Source organism: Leucopleurus acutus, assembly GCF_964270905.1.
Source record: "Leucopleurus acutus genome assembly, chromosome: 8".
Lineage (NCBI taxonomy): Eukaryota > Metazoa > Chordata > Mammalia > Artiodactyla > Delphinidae > Leucopleurus > Leucopleurus acutus.
In genome coordinates, this window is record NC_139151.1 from 9,599,389 (window position 1) to 9,620,098 (window position 20,710).

A 20,710-nucleotide genomic window follows, 5' to 3' on the forward strand; every position below is an offset into this window, starting at 1 on the left:
CTGCAGCTCCGCCCTGGGGGCCTGAGGACTTAGACATCCCAACTGACTCCTGCTTTTAAAGCCAGAGTGGGTCTCGGGCACTTTGAGACTTGCTATTTGTCACCACTGGCGTGTGTATAACCAGTCTCAGCGTGGAGGGATTTGTATCCCGCCCATGAACTGCCCACAGGCTTGCCCGCGGGTCCCAGTGTCCTCACGACTGCGTCCTCTGGGCACGCCAGTTGTCAGCTCCCCAGCACACCACCCTGTGGCCCTGGGACGCCAGCTGCAGCGGGCTGTGAGCTGCACACGTAACAGCTGCCTGAACGAAGCCAGCAGCACCCTCCCACCTTGCTAGTCACGTCACCCCCGTGCCTGTGCTTAGGGTGTCAGTCCTTTTTCTGTGTCCACTACCTACTCCATTCCTAGAGCACAGCTGGCAAACAGTGAGCACTCGGTAACCACTGGCATTTCATTATCAAAATATTTAATAACATGACTGGTACTTTGGTCATGCCCTCCGCCCCACCCTTCCCCTACAGCAGCACTGCCCTGACAAGCCATCTTCCCTGGGGACACAGAGGGCTGGGATGAGAGCAGGCAAGGGGCCCTCACAGTCGGGAGTGACACCTCCCCTCTCTCCCTAGTCCTGCCCTGGAGGATACAGCAATAATGCTTTAATCAAAATGGGTCAGGAGTTAGAACCAGGATCAAATGGAGGGTAGATGGAGGAGTGCCAACGTGGGGAAACACACAGAGAAAACTGGCTTGTGGACAAAGGGACAGAGAGGCCGGGTGGCTCTGAAATAGCCACTTCTAGGTACAGGCTGATGACAGAGGTTCACGTTTAGCGTGAGAAGGAGAGACATGCTTTTTCCAGGCCTCGGCCCTGCTGAACCTCTGCCTTCTGACTTGGAATCTGAACAAGCAGGAGTCTGAGCATATCCCTTCTTGTACCAAAACGCAGACACCGCTTAGCCCTGATCCCTTCCACTGGCGGCCTCCAGAGCTCAGGCCTTTATCGCTGTGGGCGCAACTGACGCCTTCGGGGCCTTTACAGTTCCTCCTCTCCTTCCGCCCCCCTAGCCAGGACCGTATACTGTGTGGTAAATCACTTCTCTGTCATCAAGGGCTTTGTAGTTAATAGATATTGTTTAATAATCTTTAGGACCAGGCAGCCTCTATGCTCTGTTAGTCCCCAAACAATGATGAAAACCTCCCCTGACGTATTCCCGGCAGCCACAAGACTAGTTACCCATTCATAAATCTTAAGAATGCATGTCCTGTTTCCAAGTACCCGCCCCCCTGCCCCAGGTTAACTATAAAACTGTCCTGACGGCCCCCAGGTGGTGTGGAGCGCTCCCAGACCGCCGTCCACCTGAGCCCGAGCCCCAACCCACCCCGTAAGTGACCCTATACTAAACTGGTCTTGATCGCATGGAGCTGCCCCCTCATTTCTTGGTCTCAAGGTGCCTTAGTTCAGTGGGCACTTTGCGTCCCCTCCGTCCTCCAAGGCCCTTGAGTCTTCCGTGGCCTCAAGCTTGGTGGTCCCCTTCCAGTGGAGTCTCCTAGCCCGTGGAAGCCTCATGGGCTGCGCTGGCTGGTGCTGGGCCCGGAGGCTTTGCCTCGGCCTCCTGGGGGGGTGCACTGTGGGACCCGGCGAGGGCCCTCCAAGTTTCTGCTGCGATCGGGTCCTCACATTTCTCTATACCTGCGTGAGGAGCAGAGAGGCAATGGGAGAGAAAGTGAGGACGTCCCCAACGGTGGGGACGGGGAAGGCAGGTCCCGAGGGTCCCTTCATAATTGCCTTTCATCCCGTTCGCTATCATTAGGGCTCCCTGTCACCTCTTCAGCAAGCAGGGAACGCCAAGCCAGAATAATGTGAAAACCTTACAATGCCTGTACCGCGTCTGACCACTCTGCAAAGCAGTACCACATACCCAGCTTGTCGCAGCCTGAGATCAGCCCTACCAGGTAGTTAGAAACGAGCATCCCCATTTGACACACAAGGACGCGGACATTCAGAGAAGGTGCCCGAGGCTCTACAGAAGCAGGTGAGCAGAGAAGTCAGGATGGTCCAGCATTTCTGGTTTCAAGCCCCAGGCTCCCTCTGCCCAAGCAGGTGACTCTGCTTCTCCCACACAGGCCTTCCTCAGAGAAGGACCCGCTGAGGATGCAGAGAGAAGCCAAGCCCGCACACCTGGGGTCAAACTCAGGCTCGGCTGGGACGAGCTAAAGGCCTGAGGTATGTTCCATGAGCTCCGAGCGTCTGTTCTCTCACCTCTAAGTGAGAACATCTACCTCTCAAGGCTGCCGAGAGGGAAGCCAGTACAGCTCACGCCCAGAGCAGACGCTTACTGCGCACCCATTCTTTTCCCTTTCTGCATCACTTCCTCTCCTCCCCATGTCCCCCCAGGCCTGGCCGGGGGACAGCAGGTGGAGGGGGCACTGGTCACGTGAGGTACCATCCACTGCTCCCCCTCCAGGGCAGGGCAGGGCACAGACTCTGTTAATGCCTCCTGCCCTGCATTCTTCTCCCCCTGAACCCGGACGATGCCTTCCTCAAAGGGAAGCTCTTCCCCCGGATACAGTGCTGGTTACCATGACCCCCGTGGGCTCTTCCTCACATTTACCATCCAGACCAGGTCCATCGCTCCGGCAGCTTCTCATTAGCAAGAGCTTCCTAAGGAGAGCCAGAAAGGCCACGAGAGAACATTGCCAACCCCAGCACCAGCCGCGCAGCCCAGCCTCCAGCGCCCTGCCTCAGCCACGGGCCTATCTGCGCGGCCTGCCACCGCTGGGCAACAGGCAGAGAGCACAGCAGGCCGGCTTTGGGTCTTGCTCCAGAGGCTTTGCTTGGTAGCTGCCTTTGTCCGCACACCCCAGGCAGAGGGGCCGGATGCCCTTGGTTTCTGAACTTCAGAGTCCAAGTTCAGAGGGAAAACGATTTCCCTGGATGCTGCCCCCTCTGTCCTGGGGTCTACGTCCAAAGCCCTATCGCCCTCCCTAAGGAGGAGAGGCTGCCAACCTTCACAGCAGCTCCGGCCCCTTAGGAAACACTTCCCAAGCACCACACTCCGTCCAGACTCGGAGTCTTTGGAACTGGCCCCCAAGGAAAAAGCGAAAGTCAGAAAAATCGCACTGGAAGAGAGAGGCTTTGCATGCACTCTGAGGGCACAGGAGTTACAGACGTGAAGAAAATACTCACAGAAGTCACGGGACTTGAGGAAAATACTACCGCGCGTGGGTTAGGGCCACACTAGAGCTACGGAGACACATGGGGATAACAGAGGACAGGTTAGTGGGGCTGGGGGCCAGGCAGGGGTTCCCGGAGCACGTTCAGCTCCCGGCTCCGAGTTCCTGAGGTCTGGGCTGGAGCGAGGCTCAGACTGGTGCAGAGCAGCTGAGCGCCGGATTTGACTCCCGCGAGAAGTGAGGCCGGGCAGGCGGGGCTCCGGCCCTCCCTCCGCAGGACTTACCCTCTGTCTCTACTCAGGGATGACCTCCAACCCAGGATCTCTTTGTACACCAACCGGCAGAGGAGCTGAGGGGAGGGAGGGCGACCTCAGCGTGCAGCACGTGGCTGGTCCCCAGCGCTAGGTGACCGCTCGGCTGGCTCACAGCGTCACTCCGCAGGGGTTCACCCACGGGACGCAGAGTGGTTCCGAGCAAAGCCCCGGATGGCCGACACTTTGGACCACTTTGGACACTTCGGAACTTTCCAGGGTCCCAGCCCCGCAGGACAGGGCCCCAGCCCCGCAGGACAGGGCCCCTCCCCATACCCGTCTGTGCACCCCAAAGCTCTTACCAAGCAAGCCAGGATGTCGGCAGTGATGAGCATGTAGAAGACGTTGTTCCAGCCTGTGGGGGAAATGAGCCCGGCCAGCAGAGGCCCCAGAGCCGCACCTGTGTGGAGCACAGCATGAGAGAAGGGCCCTGCACCAGGGACCCTGGCCCTCCCTGCCCGCAAGAGGGCAGCATCCCAAGAGTGCGCCCGAGACCAGGCTTGGGGCGGGAGTCACAGACCTATGGATCCAGTGCCGTCGATGATGGCCGTGACGGTGGAGAGCGCCTTTGCGTTGCCCTTCAGGCTCTTGTGAGTCCCCTGGGGAGAGAGCAGAGTGGGGAGGCCTGAACCGAGAGGCGGCGCCGAGCAGGACCGGGACCAGGAGAGGCACTGGCTCAGGGAAAGGCAGCGAGGGGGGCTTGGAGCTGGGAAGAAAGGGGGGCCGATGGCGGATTCTGAAGGACTTTGAGGATCTCGTCTCTGCGGGCAGGGGGAGGGGGAGAGACGTGAAGATGGGCCTGGAGACAGAGGCCCTGGCCAATCCCCGAGGTGGCTCCGCTTACCAGGTCAGCCGAGACGGCAGTGGTGATGAGGGCATAAGGGCCGTTGACCAGAGCTCCACAGGTGAGCAGCATTACTGACGTGGTGATGGAGACGGCCCAGTTAGAGAGGAGAGGCCACCGCCACCCCCAGCCCCAAAGCGGGTGAGTCCCCCAGGCGTCAGGCTGAGAACCTCCACTTCCCCGAGCCTCCCACCCACGTCCCCAAGCCAGCCTCGCGGTGTCCCCACGGCAGCGCCAGCTCCTCACCTATGGAGATGCTGATCCCACTCTGGCCAACGTAGTTGTACAGGAACATCTGAGAGAGGAGAAGGGGGAAGACAGGATCACAGCCTGGCTTCCCCACGGGCTGCCTCTGTTAGACTGGAGCCCGGAAGTCTGGGAACCCCAGGGGTCCCCTTTCTCCTTTGCCTTCTCATACCCAGGCCTCTCGGTCTTCGTGTCCCAGGGATGCAGGGTCTAATACGTGGTAATCTATCATTTCCCTTTGCCCCCAAAGTCTCCTCTCATATCGAACCTCAATCACTTATTCTTTCCTTGGTCAAGAAGCTCAGCAGCTGGCCTCCCCCTTCTCACCAAGGCCACATAACCACGAATCCCTTTCCAAAATCCTCAGTCTGAATCTCTTTCCTGTGCTGACCCTGGCTTCTCCTCCCCTGGCCACGCACAGGGATGTACACACGCAAAGAGACGGGGGTGTGCGTGATGCCCAGGCGTGCACAGGGTTCAGCGGCCCACGACACACACGCACTTTGCCCTTGAGGTTCTACACACCGTGGGGGCAGCCAAGATCAGCATGACGCAACAGGTGGTGGCCCTGCCGTTGGTGTAGTCAGAGATGAGCCCCGCCAGGATGCCGCCTGCAACACAACGTGCACACTGCCGCCCCAGGCATGTGGGACCCCGAGCACTGCCCCATCGCTCAGCCCAGAACGAACCGGGGCCGGGCACCCAGAGCCAGCTGAGTGTCTCCCTCCGCAGCCTTCCCCGCACCCACTGCTCACGGGAAGACCACCTGGGCAGGATGCCACCTGCCTGAGTCACATCCCACTGGACCTGTCCCATTTTTCTGCACCCTGACAAGAGGGGGATGCAGCCTAGAGGCAGAGCAGGGCATGGCCTCACCTGCGATGCCACCAACATCGAAGAGCGTGGACAGGTCCCCAGACTCCTTGGCAGTAAAGTGAACTGTGGAAAACAAAAGCATGTGTTCAGACCTGGGGGCTCCGGGCAGACATCCTGGAGGGCCACCGCTGGGAGCGTCCCTGCAGACACCTGGTCCAGTATCACCTTCAGAGGAAGGAGTGGGGCCCATGGAGAAGTGACTGGCCAAGGTCACAAGCGAGTCTGCAGCAGTTTGGGACCAGATGCCCTTTCCGGCCCCCAGTCCTGTCGGATGGCCTTGACCTCCCGGAAAAGCCCTTCTATGAAAGCACTGGGATCTGGCCCCTGAGGACCCTGTCCCACTGGGGGTACAACTGCTCTCACTGAGCCTCAGTCTGTCCAGCCCCATTCCTGCCCTCCCCCTGACCGAGCGGCTGGTCCCCACAGAAGCTTGTCACCTCCATTTGAGGTCCCTGCTTATAAACAGAGCCAGGAAGGAGGCTTGCGGGAAAATGGGGACCTCAGGTCCCAGACCTCGCCCTAGAATTAGAAAAAGGGACGCCCAGAAGCTTGACTTGTAGCCCAGCCCTCAAGGTTGACTCACTCTGTAGCCAGCATCAAGGCCACAGAACAAAGAGTCAGCGACCGCAGGGTTGCCCCGGTGCTCTATCCCCGTCGTCGAGAGAGGCCCCTCAGATGGAGCCGGGGGCGGGGCTGGGGGGGTGAGTTACAGCTTGAGACCTGGCCCTGACTCCTCCCCACCGCATCCTGTTCGGTGCGAGGATGCTGTGTGGAGAGCGGCCTCGTCCCTCCCACGGGGCCTGGAGGGAGCCCGGCAGCCCTGGCTGAGTGGTCCTTGGCCCTGGTGGGGCTCTGAGGCTCTGAGGCTCTGGGGGCAGAACTGCTCCCTGACAGAGTAGCTCCACGTGTGGAAAACCAGAGATCCAGGACAGGAACATAAACATCCTTTTCAACCTCAAGAGTGACCCCTCCTCATCTGTCCATCCTCGGGCAGGGGCAGAGGCAGGGGAGAGGAGGGCCACAAGGTGGGCAGCCCAGCAGACCCAGGCACAGGGCGTCAATCCCCCGAGGCTCCCGGCAGCCCTCCTTGGAAGAGAACAGCGTTTACTGCCAGGCTACAGGCAGTGGGGGTAGCTCCTCAGGCCCTCTTCCTTGGGCTGGGGGAGGCTTAAGGGGCTCCTGGAGGCGCTCAAAAGGCAGACCGTTTCCAGCACCCTCCAGTCCCGCCCACCTATGAGCCAAGCAGCCTGGAGGGGGTCTTCTCCTACGCCTGAGGCTGGAGAATTTAGGGAGGATTGCAGAACAGAGCTCTGAGTTCCTAACCCCGACTCAGCGCCAAGGGAGGAAAAGTGGCTGGAATCAGGGACTGGGGTGCACCTGCAAGGTTTAGCTTCCCATTAAAGAAAAAAACTTTCCCTCCTGCCCTAGGAGAGGTTCAGCAGAAATCCTGCCTACTCCTGGAGTCGTACGCGTCACGGGACAGGTTTCCTCCTCAGAGACCCCTCCGTTCCTCACCTCTTCTTCCCCAGGTACTCACCCACATTGAAGATGTAGAGGGGCAGCCAGTAGAGGAAGGTGTAACTGACCAGCTTGGCAAACAGCAGACACAAGGAGAACTCGACCACACCCTGGGGAGCGTAACAGAGGGCGCGATGGAAACAGGGGCAAGACGCCCTTGGTCCGTCAGCGGAGCCCCAACCCAGCACTTTCCACCGCCCACCGCACAAAGCAGCCTCGAGGACCTCTCCAGCCTCAGTAACAGCAGTGTACCTGTGGCCCGGATATGCTGTGTCAGGACGAGTCTCCCGTGTTCCCCTCCCCAAGTGGGCCGCCCTCCCTAGGCACTGCATGTAAAGAAATTCTGGAAACCACAGGCCACCCTGAGCATCCCCATCTCCTGAGACCCAGCAAAACAATCTAGAGACCCTCTCTCCTCCTTCCAGTCCACAAAAGACTCACCGGGATCCAGAGCGCCCCAAAAAAGCTGATGGCAGCGGGCTGAGCACTTGGCTCCTTGGACAAGGTGACGGCAGACTCCCGGCCGTTCCCTCTGTTAGAGTGGGGTCCATTGCCAGGGTCCTCAGCGTTGTCCACGTTCTCTTCCAGCTCACCCTGAGCAGAGAAGAGCCCTTGCTGGGGGCGCGTCCATGTACCACCTCCCACCAGCTGGAGGGACAGCCCATGTGAGAGGTAGGGGCTCCCACGCTGGAAGAGGTATGTGTCCCCTTCCTGGACTGGACTAACATCCTGCCAGGCCCGTCAGGCTGTCAGGGAGCCCCCCGAGGGCGTGACTTTGGCCCTCACCCAAGGGCCTGTGAAGTAACTGTGGGCACACGGGCCCCTCCTCCAACTCCCCAGGCCTCCCTGGGACCAGCCCCCAGGTGGAGTGGAGGGCAGGGATAGGACTGGGGGCCACACTCACATGGTGCTGAGGTGGTGAGCAGTCCACGTCCTCTGGGTCTGAAAGAAAAATCTTCTAAGAAGCTTCCCAGCAGGCCAGGCCCTCATCTTGCATGGCGTGTGGTCCCCACCCCTCCTCAAAGGGGGTGAGTTGACTTTCCAGCACAAGGGAGCATGGAACCGGGGCTCCGGAGACCGCCTTCGAGGTCTGGGTCTCCTAACAATAAGTTGTGTCACTACTGCCTCGTGGACTTTCGTTCTCTTGCTGCAAGTGACCATGGCCCTGACTCCCTGGCCTGTCTGTCAGGGAGCTGGGAAGAGACAGCAAAGGTGGAGAGGTCCCCCCAACCTTTCCCTCCTCAGTCTCACGTCTCACGGAAACGCTCAACAGCCCAGGGAAGCAGGCGCTGTTATACTTCTGTCACACATGAGAAAACTGAGGCTCAGAGAGGCTGTCTGTCCCAAGTCACACATCTGTGGCTCTGACCCCATGATCCCACGCTACCCACTGCCTTCTCCCAGGGCCTGACCGGGAGGCTCGGCTCCGGCCCTGTGAGGAGGGAGGGCTCCACTCACATTCAATTAAGAAGAAGAAGGTGACGAGGCCCATGACGGCGGTGATGATGCCGGGCACCACAAAGGACAGGCCCCACTGCTCATCCACCCAGACGCCGGCAATCAGGGAGCCCAGGATGTTGCCCACGGATGTGTGGGAATTCCAGATGCCCATGATGAGCCCCCGCCTGGAGGGGAGGGAGGGAGGGAGGGAGGGAGAGAAGAACGGGAAAAGTGAGAAGAGAAGCACAGGGCTCCTGGCGACCGCCCGACCAAGTGCAAAAAGCTGGCTGCCTGCAGCCTCTGAGCTGAAGACCCCGTCAGGGAGGAGCGGGAGGGTTTGCTGGTGTCAAGGGAGTGACAGCAAGGCTGGGGGTCCCGCTCCCCAGCCGCTCCCTGAGCAAGCGCTCCCTGGCTCCTTGCTGCCCCAGGGCCCAGAGCCCCAGCCCTTTCTTCTCTTGCCCTAAGGCCGTGACTCTGAAGTCCTCAACCAGGGGTGACTCTGCCCCCAGGGGACACGGGCACCGTCTGGAGAGTTCCGACGTCCCAGCTGTGGGTGCGCTAGTGGCATCTAGGGGTAGAGGCTGCTGAACACCCTACACTGTGTAGGACGGTCCCACAACAAAGAATTATCCAGCCCCATATGTCAATAGTGCCAGGGTTGAGAAACCCTGCCCTAGAGAAACTTTTGCACAAAAGCCAGTTCAAGGAAAAAGAAAAAGAAAAAAATATATATATATATATGAATATATACAAACACATATATATGTGTGTGTGTGTATACAAACACAGTTTTATAGGCTTCGTTTTTGTCTTCAAGCAAAATGGAAATTCATCTATTAAGAGGAAAAAAGCATAACTGAGGTTGCAGGTTTTAAGGATCAAAACCTTAGCAATGAGAAAATCAGTACTGCTTTTAGTCACTAAAACATGTGTATCTCGGCCTGTGAAAGTCAGCAAGATGGAGGCAAGTTTCTAATCTTTGACCCTGAAATCACATCAGGGGCCACGAGGGACCCACCAGCCCGGCCCCCCAGGCGCCGCCCACCCTCCTGTCCCATCACACTCACTTCCCCTTCCCGAACCAGTTGCCCACACAGGTCACCACGGAGGGCCAGCCCGTGGTCTGGACGAGTCCGTTGCAGATCTGCAGGGAGGGAGGAGAGAGGCGGGACAGGCCTGGGCTGAGCGGTGCAGCCTCTGGGATGGGGGCCCCTCCGCAGCGCACACCACGCACTCCCTTCCTTCACCTGCGTGCACGCACCCCGTAACCCACCAGCTGATTTCTCCTGTGGCCCCAGATCCCCACGGCAGAGACCAGGCCTCGCAGGCACCTCCACGGACCTCAGGGTAACGCTCAGCGCAAACTCACTGAGCCCACGAGGGTGACCACAGGCAATGGGCAATGGGACCCCGCATCGTGATAAAGGAGCACAGGGCTGGATGCGCCGGGACCTGCAGGGGTCGGGGCGGCTGGGAAGGACCTGCAGCCTTTACTATCTTTCTGTGCCGGGAACAGAGGCCTGAGTGCAAGGCCAAGGCTCGTACCTGGATAAGAACAAAGTACCAGAGCGCGTGGATGTTCCAGAAATACCCCAGGCCAAAGAGCGAGGTGAAAAGGCCGCTGAGCAGCATTCCGGCTGTAAGGTAGTAACGGAGGGGGAGCCGCTCCCCAAAAATGCCACTGCAGAAGAGAGGGTTGGATCCATGGTAATCTCTGCTACCTGCGCCCTTCGGCTCTCTACCTCCTATCTCTCCGCCCCCCCACCCCAAAGCCACTGAAACGACTCTGCTAAGGTGACCACCAGTGACCTCTGTGTTGCCACACGCCAGGGACACCCTCGGTCCTCCACTCGCTGGGCTCCTCTGCTTTATTTGACGCTGCTGACCAAGCGCCTTGAAGTGCGCTCTCCGTGGCCTCTGTGAGGTCACCGTGGCCCACCTGCCTCCCCCCTTGGCTGACCAGCGCTTCTCATGCATTTTCTCTTGCATCATTTTTATGGTTTTAACTACCAGCTACATATACGTTACACAGCCCAGCTGCATAGCTACAGCCCTGAACTCTCCCCCAGAGCGTCACGATCATATCCAGATGCCTTCCAGACATCTTGACTGGGCTGCTCCAACATCAGGACTCCTCTGCCTCTGCCCCCCACCCTGCCCCGTGTCCTGTGCCCCTCATCTGAGCGGATGTCGCCACCACGTTTGGCCTCTCAAGCCAGAAACCACGGGGCTACCTCAGTTGCTTGCCTCTCCGCCCCACCCTTCACAAGCAACCTCCAAGACCTGTACCTTTTACTTACATCTCTCCAGTGCGGCGTTACCCTTTCATCTCTATTACTATTGTTCTCACTCAGGCGTTGCTCAAAGCTCAGCTGAGCTATTATCAGATCTGTTCCTTAGTGTGACCTAAGGACCTCAGTCCTACTCTCCCTCAAATCTACCTTCCGTCACCCTCACAGCGATCTGTCTGACGTGTTAATCTGAACATGCCACCCTTCAGAGGTTCTCCTGTGCCCACGGCCTGGTACACAATGACCTCATTCTTCAGCCCCATCTCCTGCATTTTACACTCTGGTAAACCTGTTACTTGTCCCCCCAGATCATGCTGTTTCACACTCGCCTTACTCTGCCCATGCCATTCCCTCCACCTAGCCATTTCTGCATTGCCAAGCCCAATTCTTCTTCATTAGTTCAAGTGTCATCTCCTCCAAGAAGCCTTCCCCAACCCCTCTTCTCTAATCCCAGCTCACACTAAGTGACCCCTCGGAGCCCCAGGGCGCCCCGTGTGAAGCACCTGTCTGGGAGCCACCACTCCCACCACTGCTCTATAACTAGCTGCTGTTATCGGTCACTCCACTAGACCATGAGCTCTCTGGAGGTGGTACCCTGCCTCAGTCATCTTTGATTCCTGGGAACAAACATCATGCTTGCTACGTAAAAGCCGTGCTGGGGTCTTCCTAGCATCCAGGGCTATCCTTGAAGGACAAACCATTTTCCAGCCACACCACTGACACTGCCATCTGAGTGAATAAACTCAAAAGGACATCCAGGAAAGCCTTTCCAGGGAAAAGAGCTACTAAAAGTGGGAGCTGGCCAGGTGAAGGAGCAGGCTCGGTAACCGTGGGAGCATGCTGGCTACGGGCTGACAGGACGTGTGCAAGTCTTGTCGTCTCATTTCCGCCTGGCGGGGGGGGCCCAGCTTCTTCCCTTTGACCCTGCTGCCCCCAGGTCGGCCAAGGGGAGAGGCAGCTCTGAACGGTTCTGCTGCGGGCAGTCACAGGCTCCGCCTCTCTCTTACCTGATAAACATGCCGATGGCATAGGCCACGAGGAAGGCGTTGTCCACTGCCCCCAGGAGCTCCTTGTAGTTGCTCTGGTCTGAAAGCCGATGGGAGAGGCAGAAAGCTGGCTGGCTGCTTGGACACCCCTGCAGGAGGCCCCTTCTGGCCCCGGCTGACCCTCTCCTGGGTAGGGGGAGCGGGCTGTGGGGAAGAACAGCCTGCCCCGCTCTTACCAAACGGGGCCCAGTTGCACCACGTGGTGTCGTTGAGCCTGTGGGTGTCGCCGATGGGCTGGATCATCTCTGAGCAGTTGTGGTGCAGACGGCTCTGGAGGAGCCAGGGGTGCACGGGTCAGGGGCACCTGTGGCCCCGAAAGGAGCAAGCAGCCTGCAGCACACCAGCCCCGCTGCCCCTCGGCCGGACCCACGCTCCCTCCTCTGGCAAAAACTGGCTCCAGGGGCAGGTGGCCACAGCAGAGCCTCGGTGAAGGGCAGCGGGGTCTACGCGCAGGGTAGACACAGGGCCCAGGGTGTCTGCTCTCTGGCTCCACCCGCAGCCCCCGACACCACCGTCTTGGTGAATAAACCCAGGAAACTCTCCTGGGAAAAGAGAACTGCTGAAAGTGGGACTCTGCCAGGGGGAAGGAGCGGGCTCAGTGACCAAGGTAAGGGAACAAGGATGGTTATATGCCAAGGTCCAGACCATTCTACGGAAGTGTGTTTCTGCTGGGGCCCAGCATCTCCTGCTTTCTTCCTTACGCCCAGGTCAGCCTCACCTTGACGACACTGATGGGCTTCCTGGACATGTGATAACAGGTGTAGATGAGGAAAGTGATCAGCAGGATGAAGCCGCGGTACCTGCAGGGAGAGGTGGGCAGCTGGGCTGGCAGGGCGCTCGGACCTCCGCCTCTACTGTGTCCAGGAAGCATGCACCTGTGCCCATTCTAGCAGCCTCAGAGCCCCAGCACCACCAACTCTTCTACATCAGGCTCCCCTCCAGACACAAGTTCCTCGGGGCAGAGGCCAAGGGGAGGGTAGGAACAGATGCCAGAGGCCAGAGTGCTCGGGGGGCCCCATGTCCCTGCTCCTGCTACCGAGGCCTCCCGACAGAGCTAGCCCAGCATCAGCGCCCTAGACAACACCAAAGTACCCCCTCCTGCTCTTACCACTGCCCATCACCTCTGCTTCTCTCTGGCCTCACTAAGATCGGGGTGCCTCTGTGTGTGTGAGAGATGGGGGCAGGGAGATAGAATTGTATTTAAAATACTGGACATGCTGGAAGCCGGCAGGAGGCTGATGTGGGAGAAGGGTCTGTCTTTAAAGTGATGTCGGGACTTTCCTCGTGGCGCAGTGGTTAAGAATCCACCTGCCAACGCAGGGGACACGGGTTCGAGCCCTGGTCCGGGAAGATCTCACATGCCGCAGAGCAACTAAGCCCGTGCGCCACAACTACTGAAGCCTGCGTGCCTAGAACCCGTGCGCCACAACTACTGAAGCCTGCGTGCCTAGAGCCCGTGCTCCGCAACAAGAGAAGCCACCGCAATGAGAAGCTCGCATGCTACAACAAAGAGCAGCCCCTGCTCGCCGCAACTAGAGAAAGCCCGCGCGCAGCAAAGAAGACCCAATGCAGTCAAAAATAAATTAATTAATTTTAAAAATAAATAAATGAAATAAAGTGAAGTCGACGCTGCTCTTACGCCTAGAACACGGCAGAAACAGCACCTGCTGCAGCCCAGTCGGGGCGGAGCCCAAAACCTAGTTGGAAATGTGGCAACAGAGGGAAAGCTGGTGACAGAACCCAGGTCCTCTGCCCTAGTCCGTTCCACTGGACAGAGGGGTCATCCTTTCCATCCGCGGCTCACACATCACATGGGCCCTCTCACACAGTGCTTCTCATCCCATGCGCTGGTCTGGGGCGGAAAGAACAGTTCAGCCAGGCACCACCGAAGTTTCCACTGCACGCTCCCCCTTCCCCTTCTGCCGAGGCTCTGAGGAAGGGCTTCCAGGTCCTCCTGAGTCACAGCATCAGCTGAGACGAGTCAGCAGCCGGGAGCCAGGAAGTACGTGGAAAATAGACCTCAGCGTGGACTCCAGCCCAGGGGAAAGACCAGAGCCTTGGTTTCTTAAAGAGCCCATGGAGAAGGTGGGGAAGAAGGGGAAGGGGGCCTGAAACCCTTTCTATCCCTGGGATCCACGCACCAAAGGACCAGGACGCTGGAGGCTCAGTCTGCCCTCTCCAGGCATCTGCCTCCAAACCCCAATCACCTCCTCCCAAGCGTGTCGTGAAGGCTGCTGCTTGTGAGATGAAGGGGTGTTTCAGCAGAGGCTGCATTCAGGCCCTTCACCCCTGGACTCGTTCTCTGTCTCATTCCCTCCACTGCCTCACAGTTTATCTTCTGAAGAGACTGAAGGTACACGTGCCCCCGCCGTCACCTGGCTTAACGTTTCTCGGTGGCTCTCCATTCCACTAAGAACGACTCTCTCTAGCTTGAATCTTACGCTCTCTCTACCGCCCAGCCTCTCTGGCTCCCCATTGCCGAGGGTGCATGGCTGGGGGGGAGTCACCAGGGGTTCTCCAGGGAATCTGGGGTTACTCCAAGGGACTGTCACAGTGACCCTGTGACATACACAAGCTTGGTGGCAGCAATGTTTTCCACTTGGCAAATGGCTCATGACTCCTACCTCAGGAACTTCCAGAATCTGGTGGCAGGGTTGGGGGTGTCTCTGAGAGAACTGGAGAGGCTGCCCAGTGAGGCTTCTTCAAAGTGCACAAGATGGAAGAAAATCACAGCCCTACAGATAACACTCACCAGTGTCCTGCCCGGGGAGCTGCTGAGTCCGGAAAAAAGCTGAAAGCTTTGAGGGATGACTCTAATTTACTGTGTAACCAAATGAAAGTTCCTAAGCCTTTTTTGCCTCCGGTTTCCTCATCAGATGCCCACGGAGGACAGTGCCAACCACATCTAGCTCAAAGACCAGGGAACACAATGTAACTCTCACCCTAGTCCCTACGTGTCTGTTGGTCCACCTTTACGACCCCCCGGGATCAGCTGAGTCTATCTCGGCTGCCACCTGGATACAGCCGTTGACCCTGGTGACAGATCAGATCTCCTCTGGGCCTGAAGGATCCCCAGGCCCCACTGAGCGCCCCCAGCACTGACCGTCCTTCCTCGACAGGCCAGGCAGGGAGGCCCAGGCTGCAACTCAGCCATGCCGAGCCCACGCAGGAGATGCTCAGACACAACGAGGGGTCGAAAGGCACAGCCCCGCTGGCAGCCACCTGGCTCCTCCCTCGCTCCTCCCACCACGACCCTGCTTCAGCCCCAAGTGCCAACACCTGCCCACCTCAGGTCACCTGCCCTGGCTTTCTCCAGCCTGTGGTCCCCGGTGTGCTTCCTTATCTGCCTTCTGGAGTCCTGTCCCTCCCAACCTTGCGTGGCAGAAGCTAAGACAGGACAGCAGGCACACCCAGGCCCATTTCTGACATCTCGATTCTCTCTGGCAGAAACAGGACTGCCTTCCCATCCACATCCTGCCATGTGCCAGGCACTGTGCTAGGGACCCAGAGAAGCTGTAAGAGAGACCTCTGCCCTCCAGGGGCTCGCAGGTCAGCAGGGAGACAAACAGAATTGGTGCAACAGTGCCATAAAAGAGGGCAGCCCTGCACGACACGGAAGCAGGGACGCCGAGACCAGCTGGGATGGGAGCAGTGTCAGGAAAGGATTCAGGAGGTGAGGCTTCAGCCGCATCTTCACAAACAAGCAGGTGGTGGCCAGGTCCACCAGGGCTGGGGCGGGAAGCGGCGCCAGGGAGAGGGAAGTACGTGTGCCAAAGTGCGGAGGCGTGAACAGCAATGATACCTGTCTGGGGAACTCTATGTAGCCAGAGGTCTGGAAGGTGGGACTGGGCCAAGCATGGAAGGTGAAGGAGTGGGGAAGGAGGGAGCGGACAGGTCATGGAGGGCCTAGGGTGAGTTTCGACTGTCTCTTGGGGTGATGGGGAGTCACTGAAGAGGGGTGGGATTTTCTAGGTCGGAGGGTTCCGGACACCTCCCAGGCTAAGCTCTGCCCTGCTGATTAGTTTGGGAAGCTCCAGACAAGCTTCCTCGCAGAAGGTAGGGCTGGTTCCCTCTGCCTCATCCACACTGCCAGCCACCCTCTAGGGAGACCCTCGGTGGTGCATCTCAGGGAGCTGGTGTCTGTAAGAGAAAAGAGCAAGGACTTAGGAATCAGGCGAAACCTGATTTCATTCCTTACACCTGTTAGTGGTCTGCAACGTAGTGTTTATCACCTTTCTCATAGGGCTATTGACAGGTTGATGAGACGATGCATAGGACAGCTCTTACATGTTCCTCACACCCAGTGGACACTTAAAAATGACAGCTACTACGAGGGGGCGGAGGCAGCCCGTGCTGCTCTGTTACGGGAGGCGAGCAGGGTGTGGGTTAGCACCGAACTCCTCTGAGCGGTGGTGGTTCCAGGCCCTGGATTTGCCTGTAAGGTAGGGATCTGGAGGCCAGCATGGCCACGCCTCCCACATGCCTAGTATACAGAGGTGGGCTAGAGGAACACGAAGATGCCCCGAAGCTACCAGTGCGCATGCGGGAGCCTGCCACGGGGAGAGAGCAGAGGCTGGTCCACTGGGCCCACCCATGTTCTCCCTTGGGAGTAGACAGGGAGACTTAGCAGAGATCCACAGTCATGCTGATCTGCCAGGTCCCAGCCCTGTCCAGAAGCTCGGCCTGACCTTTCTCTCAGCTCTGACCCCATCCCTCAGTAGAAAACCTGACACCCAAGATAGCAGGAGAGTCACAGGGAGGGAGGCGGTGGGGCAGAAGGACCTCAAACTGCTGTGCGATGCTAGGATGGGCACTGGCCTCCTCTGGGACTCCCTGCCTGGACCGCAGCACCATGGCGGCATGAGCCCAGAGGGGCACAGCTAGCTGGGCAGAGCATACCCGGGGCCTCCCCTTAGTCAAGTCCTCGTTCCATTCCACCCTCGCAGCTCTTCTGAGAAAAAGGCCAAGGTGCCATAGTTCAAAGGGGACTGGGGACATGGGTCCGGTGAAGGGCTGGGCTGACACAAAGGCTGTCGAACTCACAGTAGCTCACAGGGAAGATAGCTGATGTGCTCCTGCTGCCTGTAGAACCCGCAAGTTTCACTTCTGCTTTCACAAGCCCTTCTTGCAGAAACAAGAGGCCCCAGAAAGGGAGCAGGGGGGAAAATACACAGTCGGGCTTCGCCTGGCTTGCCCCAGAGGGGGAGGGATGGCAGCCCAGGTGTTGGCCAGGCTGGGCAAGCAGGCCAGAGACCCAGGAACGTGCGTGGCGAGGCCCACAGACTGTTCCGGGCAGGGTGCCCACCCCATGACCCTCTGAGTCTGTGTTAGCGAGAGATGGCACTTTTAGAGTCTCACCTCCCCCTACACGGCACTGGTTACTGAGTAACCAAGTCAGATAGAGAGGTGGACTAGCTATCTCTTAACTATTAGCTGACAGTCCAACTTATTCTTCCAAATGAGCACGCTAATAGCTTTATGGACCTCATTAAGACTCTGCACTAGAAACGCTTCTCAGGTTAGGGGCAAAGAACAACGACTGCCAAAGCAGCAACAGATGACAAACAGAACCCCCAAAGGACCTACTACCACCACCATCACAACAACAGAAAACAAGAAGTAGCCCAGCAGAAGGATGCTGACCTCGGGAGACAGTGGGAAGAGGTGCCTTCTCTCCAGTGTCTGCCCAGTCAGCCCCCGGTCCCTGCACCCCCCTCCCTGCTTTGCAACCACATTGCTGACGGTGCTGATGGCTCCTATCCCCATGGCAGGCCGACAGGGAATTAAACTCCCTCACTGACCAATCCCTACCACTTCCTGCCTCAGCCCAGCCCTTAAGCCAAGTCTGGGCAGCTGGTAGATGTCTGGGGCAGCTAGTAGATGCCTGGGGCAGCTAGTAGATGTCTGGGGCAGCTAGCAGATGTCTGGGGCTACTCAGGTGGGGGCAGACTGGACTGGCTGTAGCTGCAGGTGACCTTGACACTTGCCCGGAGGAAAGTACCACTTGGTGGCCTGTCCTTGGACATGCCTGTCCTGGGACTCAGCAGATCTGAAAAGGAGAGAGGGCTGGGGACAGTAAGAACCAGGCTGCTGGTGACAATGCCATCACCCCGCCCCCTGCCAAGCCCTCCACTGCCCCTGGGACACGCTGGTAGGGAAAGGTCAGCCTGGAACAGACAGCACAGGGCAGAGCCCTGAGCCAGGCCTTCCACTGACAACATGGGACGGGGACAGGCCAGGTCTGGGAGGGCCTCTGAGAACAGAGGAACAGAGCCCTCTCGGGGCTGAGACCCAGCCCAAGGACTCCTCCACCTGATGCTCCTCCTCCAGATGGAACCTGGGCATTTGCTCAGAGACACCAGGTTGACACAGGGCTCGGTCCCAAGATCCTTCCCAGAGAAGGGAGCCATTGGCCAGTAGCACAAGGAGCCCGGGACTTTCTAGAAGGAATGAGTAGATAAGATAATGGTCTTTTTTAGGAGAGAGGAAAATATAGGCTAGATTGCTTTGCCTTGAGAAGGAATCTAGGCAGGGGAAGCCTGAGTGCTCAGACAGAATGAAAAGACGTGGCTTTTAGCTACAGCATGTGGTTTCGTTCAGGTACCTGGAAAAACTCTGGAGGAGTGTGAGAGCTGGTAGGGTTTGGAAGAAGTGGTCAGCGGGTAGTTGGTGGTCTCTCTTCTGAAGAGCGGCTACGTGAAGAGCACAGGTGGGAATGAGTTGGTGGTGGCGGGGCCCTCCTCCCCAGGGAGCTAAGATGAGGACTCTCCTCTCGGGATTCCCTGGAGGCTTAGCCCGTGGCCCACCCTCACCTACTCCTTCTCCCCAGCATGAAGGACCCAGGGGAGGAGGCACGAGCCAGACGGCAAAACGAGAGCAGCGCTACCGCCCACCCCGCGCCCACCCCGCACACCAGTTTGGGGACAATCAGATGGGGGCGTTGTGGGCTGCAGGGACTCCGACCCTGGTGTCTGCCCCCAGTTCTGGCGTTGCTTCGGGACCGCTCAGCTCGGACCTCAGCACTCAGGTGGCACAGCTTGACGGGAAGAAGTAAGGTCTTGGCCATCCATACAAACCACCCCTAACGCCTGGCTGCCTTCTAGACCAGTGCGTGGCCCCCAAAACCAGGGAGGTGCGCATCAGTCTGCTGTGTAAGGAGGGAAAGAGGAAACAGCGGAGAGGAAGAGGAAGCAGAAGGCGGCTGGGGGAGAAGACAGCAGTCATGTGCAGGTGGGGGAGGGAGCCACGCAGTTCACATGCTCTTTGGGGGTCAGCCTGAAGAGCCCGAGGAAGGGAAGGGGGTGGGGACAGGGACGGTGGGCTCAGCCCTCCAGATCCTCCACCAGGCTCTCTCCTTCCTTCTCGGAGCTGCCTCTCGCCATCACCACTCTTTTCTTTTTTTTGCAGTATGCGGGCATCTCACTGTTGTGGCCACTCCGCACACGCAGGCTCAGCGGCCATGGCTCACGGGCCCAGCTGCTCTGCGGCATGTGGGATCTTCCCGGACCGGGGCACGAACCCGTGTCCCCCGCATCGGCAGGTGGGCCCTCAACCACTGCACCACCAGGGAAGCCCACACACCACTCTTTTTAAGGAGCCCTTTCTGATGCTCTTACCGGGCATCGGTGGGCAGTTACCAGGAAGAGAAGGAAGACAAGAGAAAGCTACTTTGCAGCATCTGGGTCCCTGGTCTGAGGCCATGGCAGAATAGGGAAAAGGACGTTAAACCAAAAGACGCTGCGTCTTAACTTCTGGGTCTGTTACTGTGACCTTGGGCGAGCTGTCTCACCTCTCAGCCTCAGCTTGAGCTTCTTGTAAATGGGATAGTAAACTCCTGTCACATGAGGGTGCCCTAAAGACTAACTGAGATAACATTTCGCCTCTCAGCCTCACTTTGATCTTCCTTTGACTAAGGTAGTGAAGTCCTGTCACATGAGATGTCCATAAGGGTTGATGAAATGAGATGTGATGCATCCGGCAGCAGGACCTCAGCAAACTCCGGCGGGCAGAGCCACTGGTCCCCGCTGCAGCCTCCAGCCCACCTCGGCCCTGGCGGGCTTGGGGGAGGGCAGCGAGCTGGGAGCTCACGGCCCCTGCTTTCCTGCCTGCCCAGTGCCCCACCCATTCCTGCTCATCCAGCAGGAATGCCACCTGGCCCTCCTCCCACAGGCTCCTCTCCTAGAGCCCTGAGCTGCTCCCTCCCCACAGGCCCCAGGAAGCGGGCCCAGCCCCAGAATCAGCAGCCATACTCATCTCTCTGGCAAGATGCCCACGTTGCCATCTGTCCCCAGACGTGCCCACGCGGACGCTGGCACAGAAGGCGGGGCACCGGCCAGGCCCAGGGCTGGGGAGGACTCAGAGGGGCTGTGGCTCCTGTGAGGACACTGCCTGACCCCCGGGGGCTCTGACGGGAGAAGGAGGGGCAGTGCCATCCTCCTGGGCAGAAACTCCTCAGTCTCTGCCTTCTGCTTGCACACCTCGTGCCGCCTGCCTCTCAGTCTCCTGTCCGGGGACCGCGCCTTCAAGCCCCAGGCTCCCACCAGCTGCAGCTGCACGTGACCAGTGCTGACAACACGGGCTATGTCCTCACTGCCGTGCCTTCGCCAGCTGCATGGCTCCACTCAGAATACCTCCAGGTCCACCAAGGCAAATGCTACCTGTTCCTCCTAATGAAGATGAAACCCTCCCGCCACAGAAACTCACAAGCACCGCGCAATTACCGAGTACTAACTGCACACCAGGCACTGGGCTAAGTGCTTTAAATATCTTCTCACTTAATTTCACTAAAACCCTGGGATAGCGGTATATTGCTATTTCCATTTGAAAGACAAGGACCTGGAGCCTTAGAGATTTAGTGATTTGTCTCAAGTCCAAAGGCTATGTTTTCTTTTCCCCTCCCACACTCTAATCAGGAGGAAAGACCGTGGGCTTGGGAGTCTAACTAACCTGGATTCAAGTTCACCT

General features: G+C 58.5%; 1 protein-coding gene across 1 annotated transcript; it reads right to left on the reverse strand.

Annotated features, from left to right (window-relative positions):
• Window positions 1-1,434: 1,434 nt before the first annotated feature.
• SLC37A2 (solute carrier family 37 member 2) lies at window positions 1,435-20,178 on the reverse strand (the record flags this gene model as incomplete). Its single annotated transcript, XM_082845683.1, is given in 20 exon segments — window positions 1,435-1,690; window positions 3,188-3,244; window positions 3,459-3,523; window positions 3,788-3,885; window positions 4,006-4,084; window positions 4,330-4,403; window positions 4,576-4,624; window positions 5,101-5,186; window positions 5,452-5,514; window positions 6,989-7,079; window positions 7,411-7,563; window positions 7,874-7,911; window positions 8,428-8,594; window positions 9,477-9,553; window positions 9,955-10,090; window positions 11,708-11,786; window positions 11,923-12,016; window positions 12,465-12,546; window positions 19,996-20,141; window positions 20,143-20,178. Coding segments are annotated over 19 exon segments (1,644 nt in total). The 3' UTR covers window positions 1,435-1,690; window positions 3,188-3,213.
• Window positions 20,179-20,710: the final 532 nt, after the last annotated feature.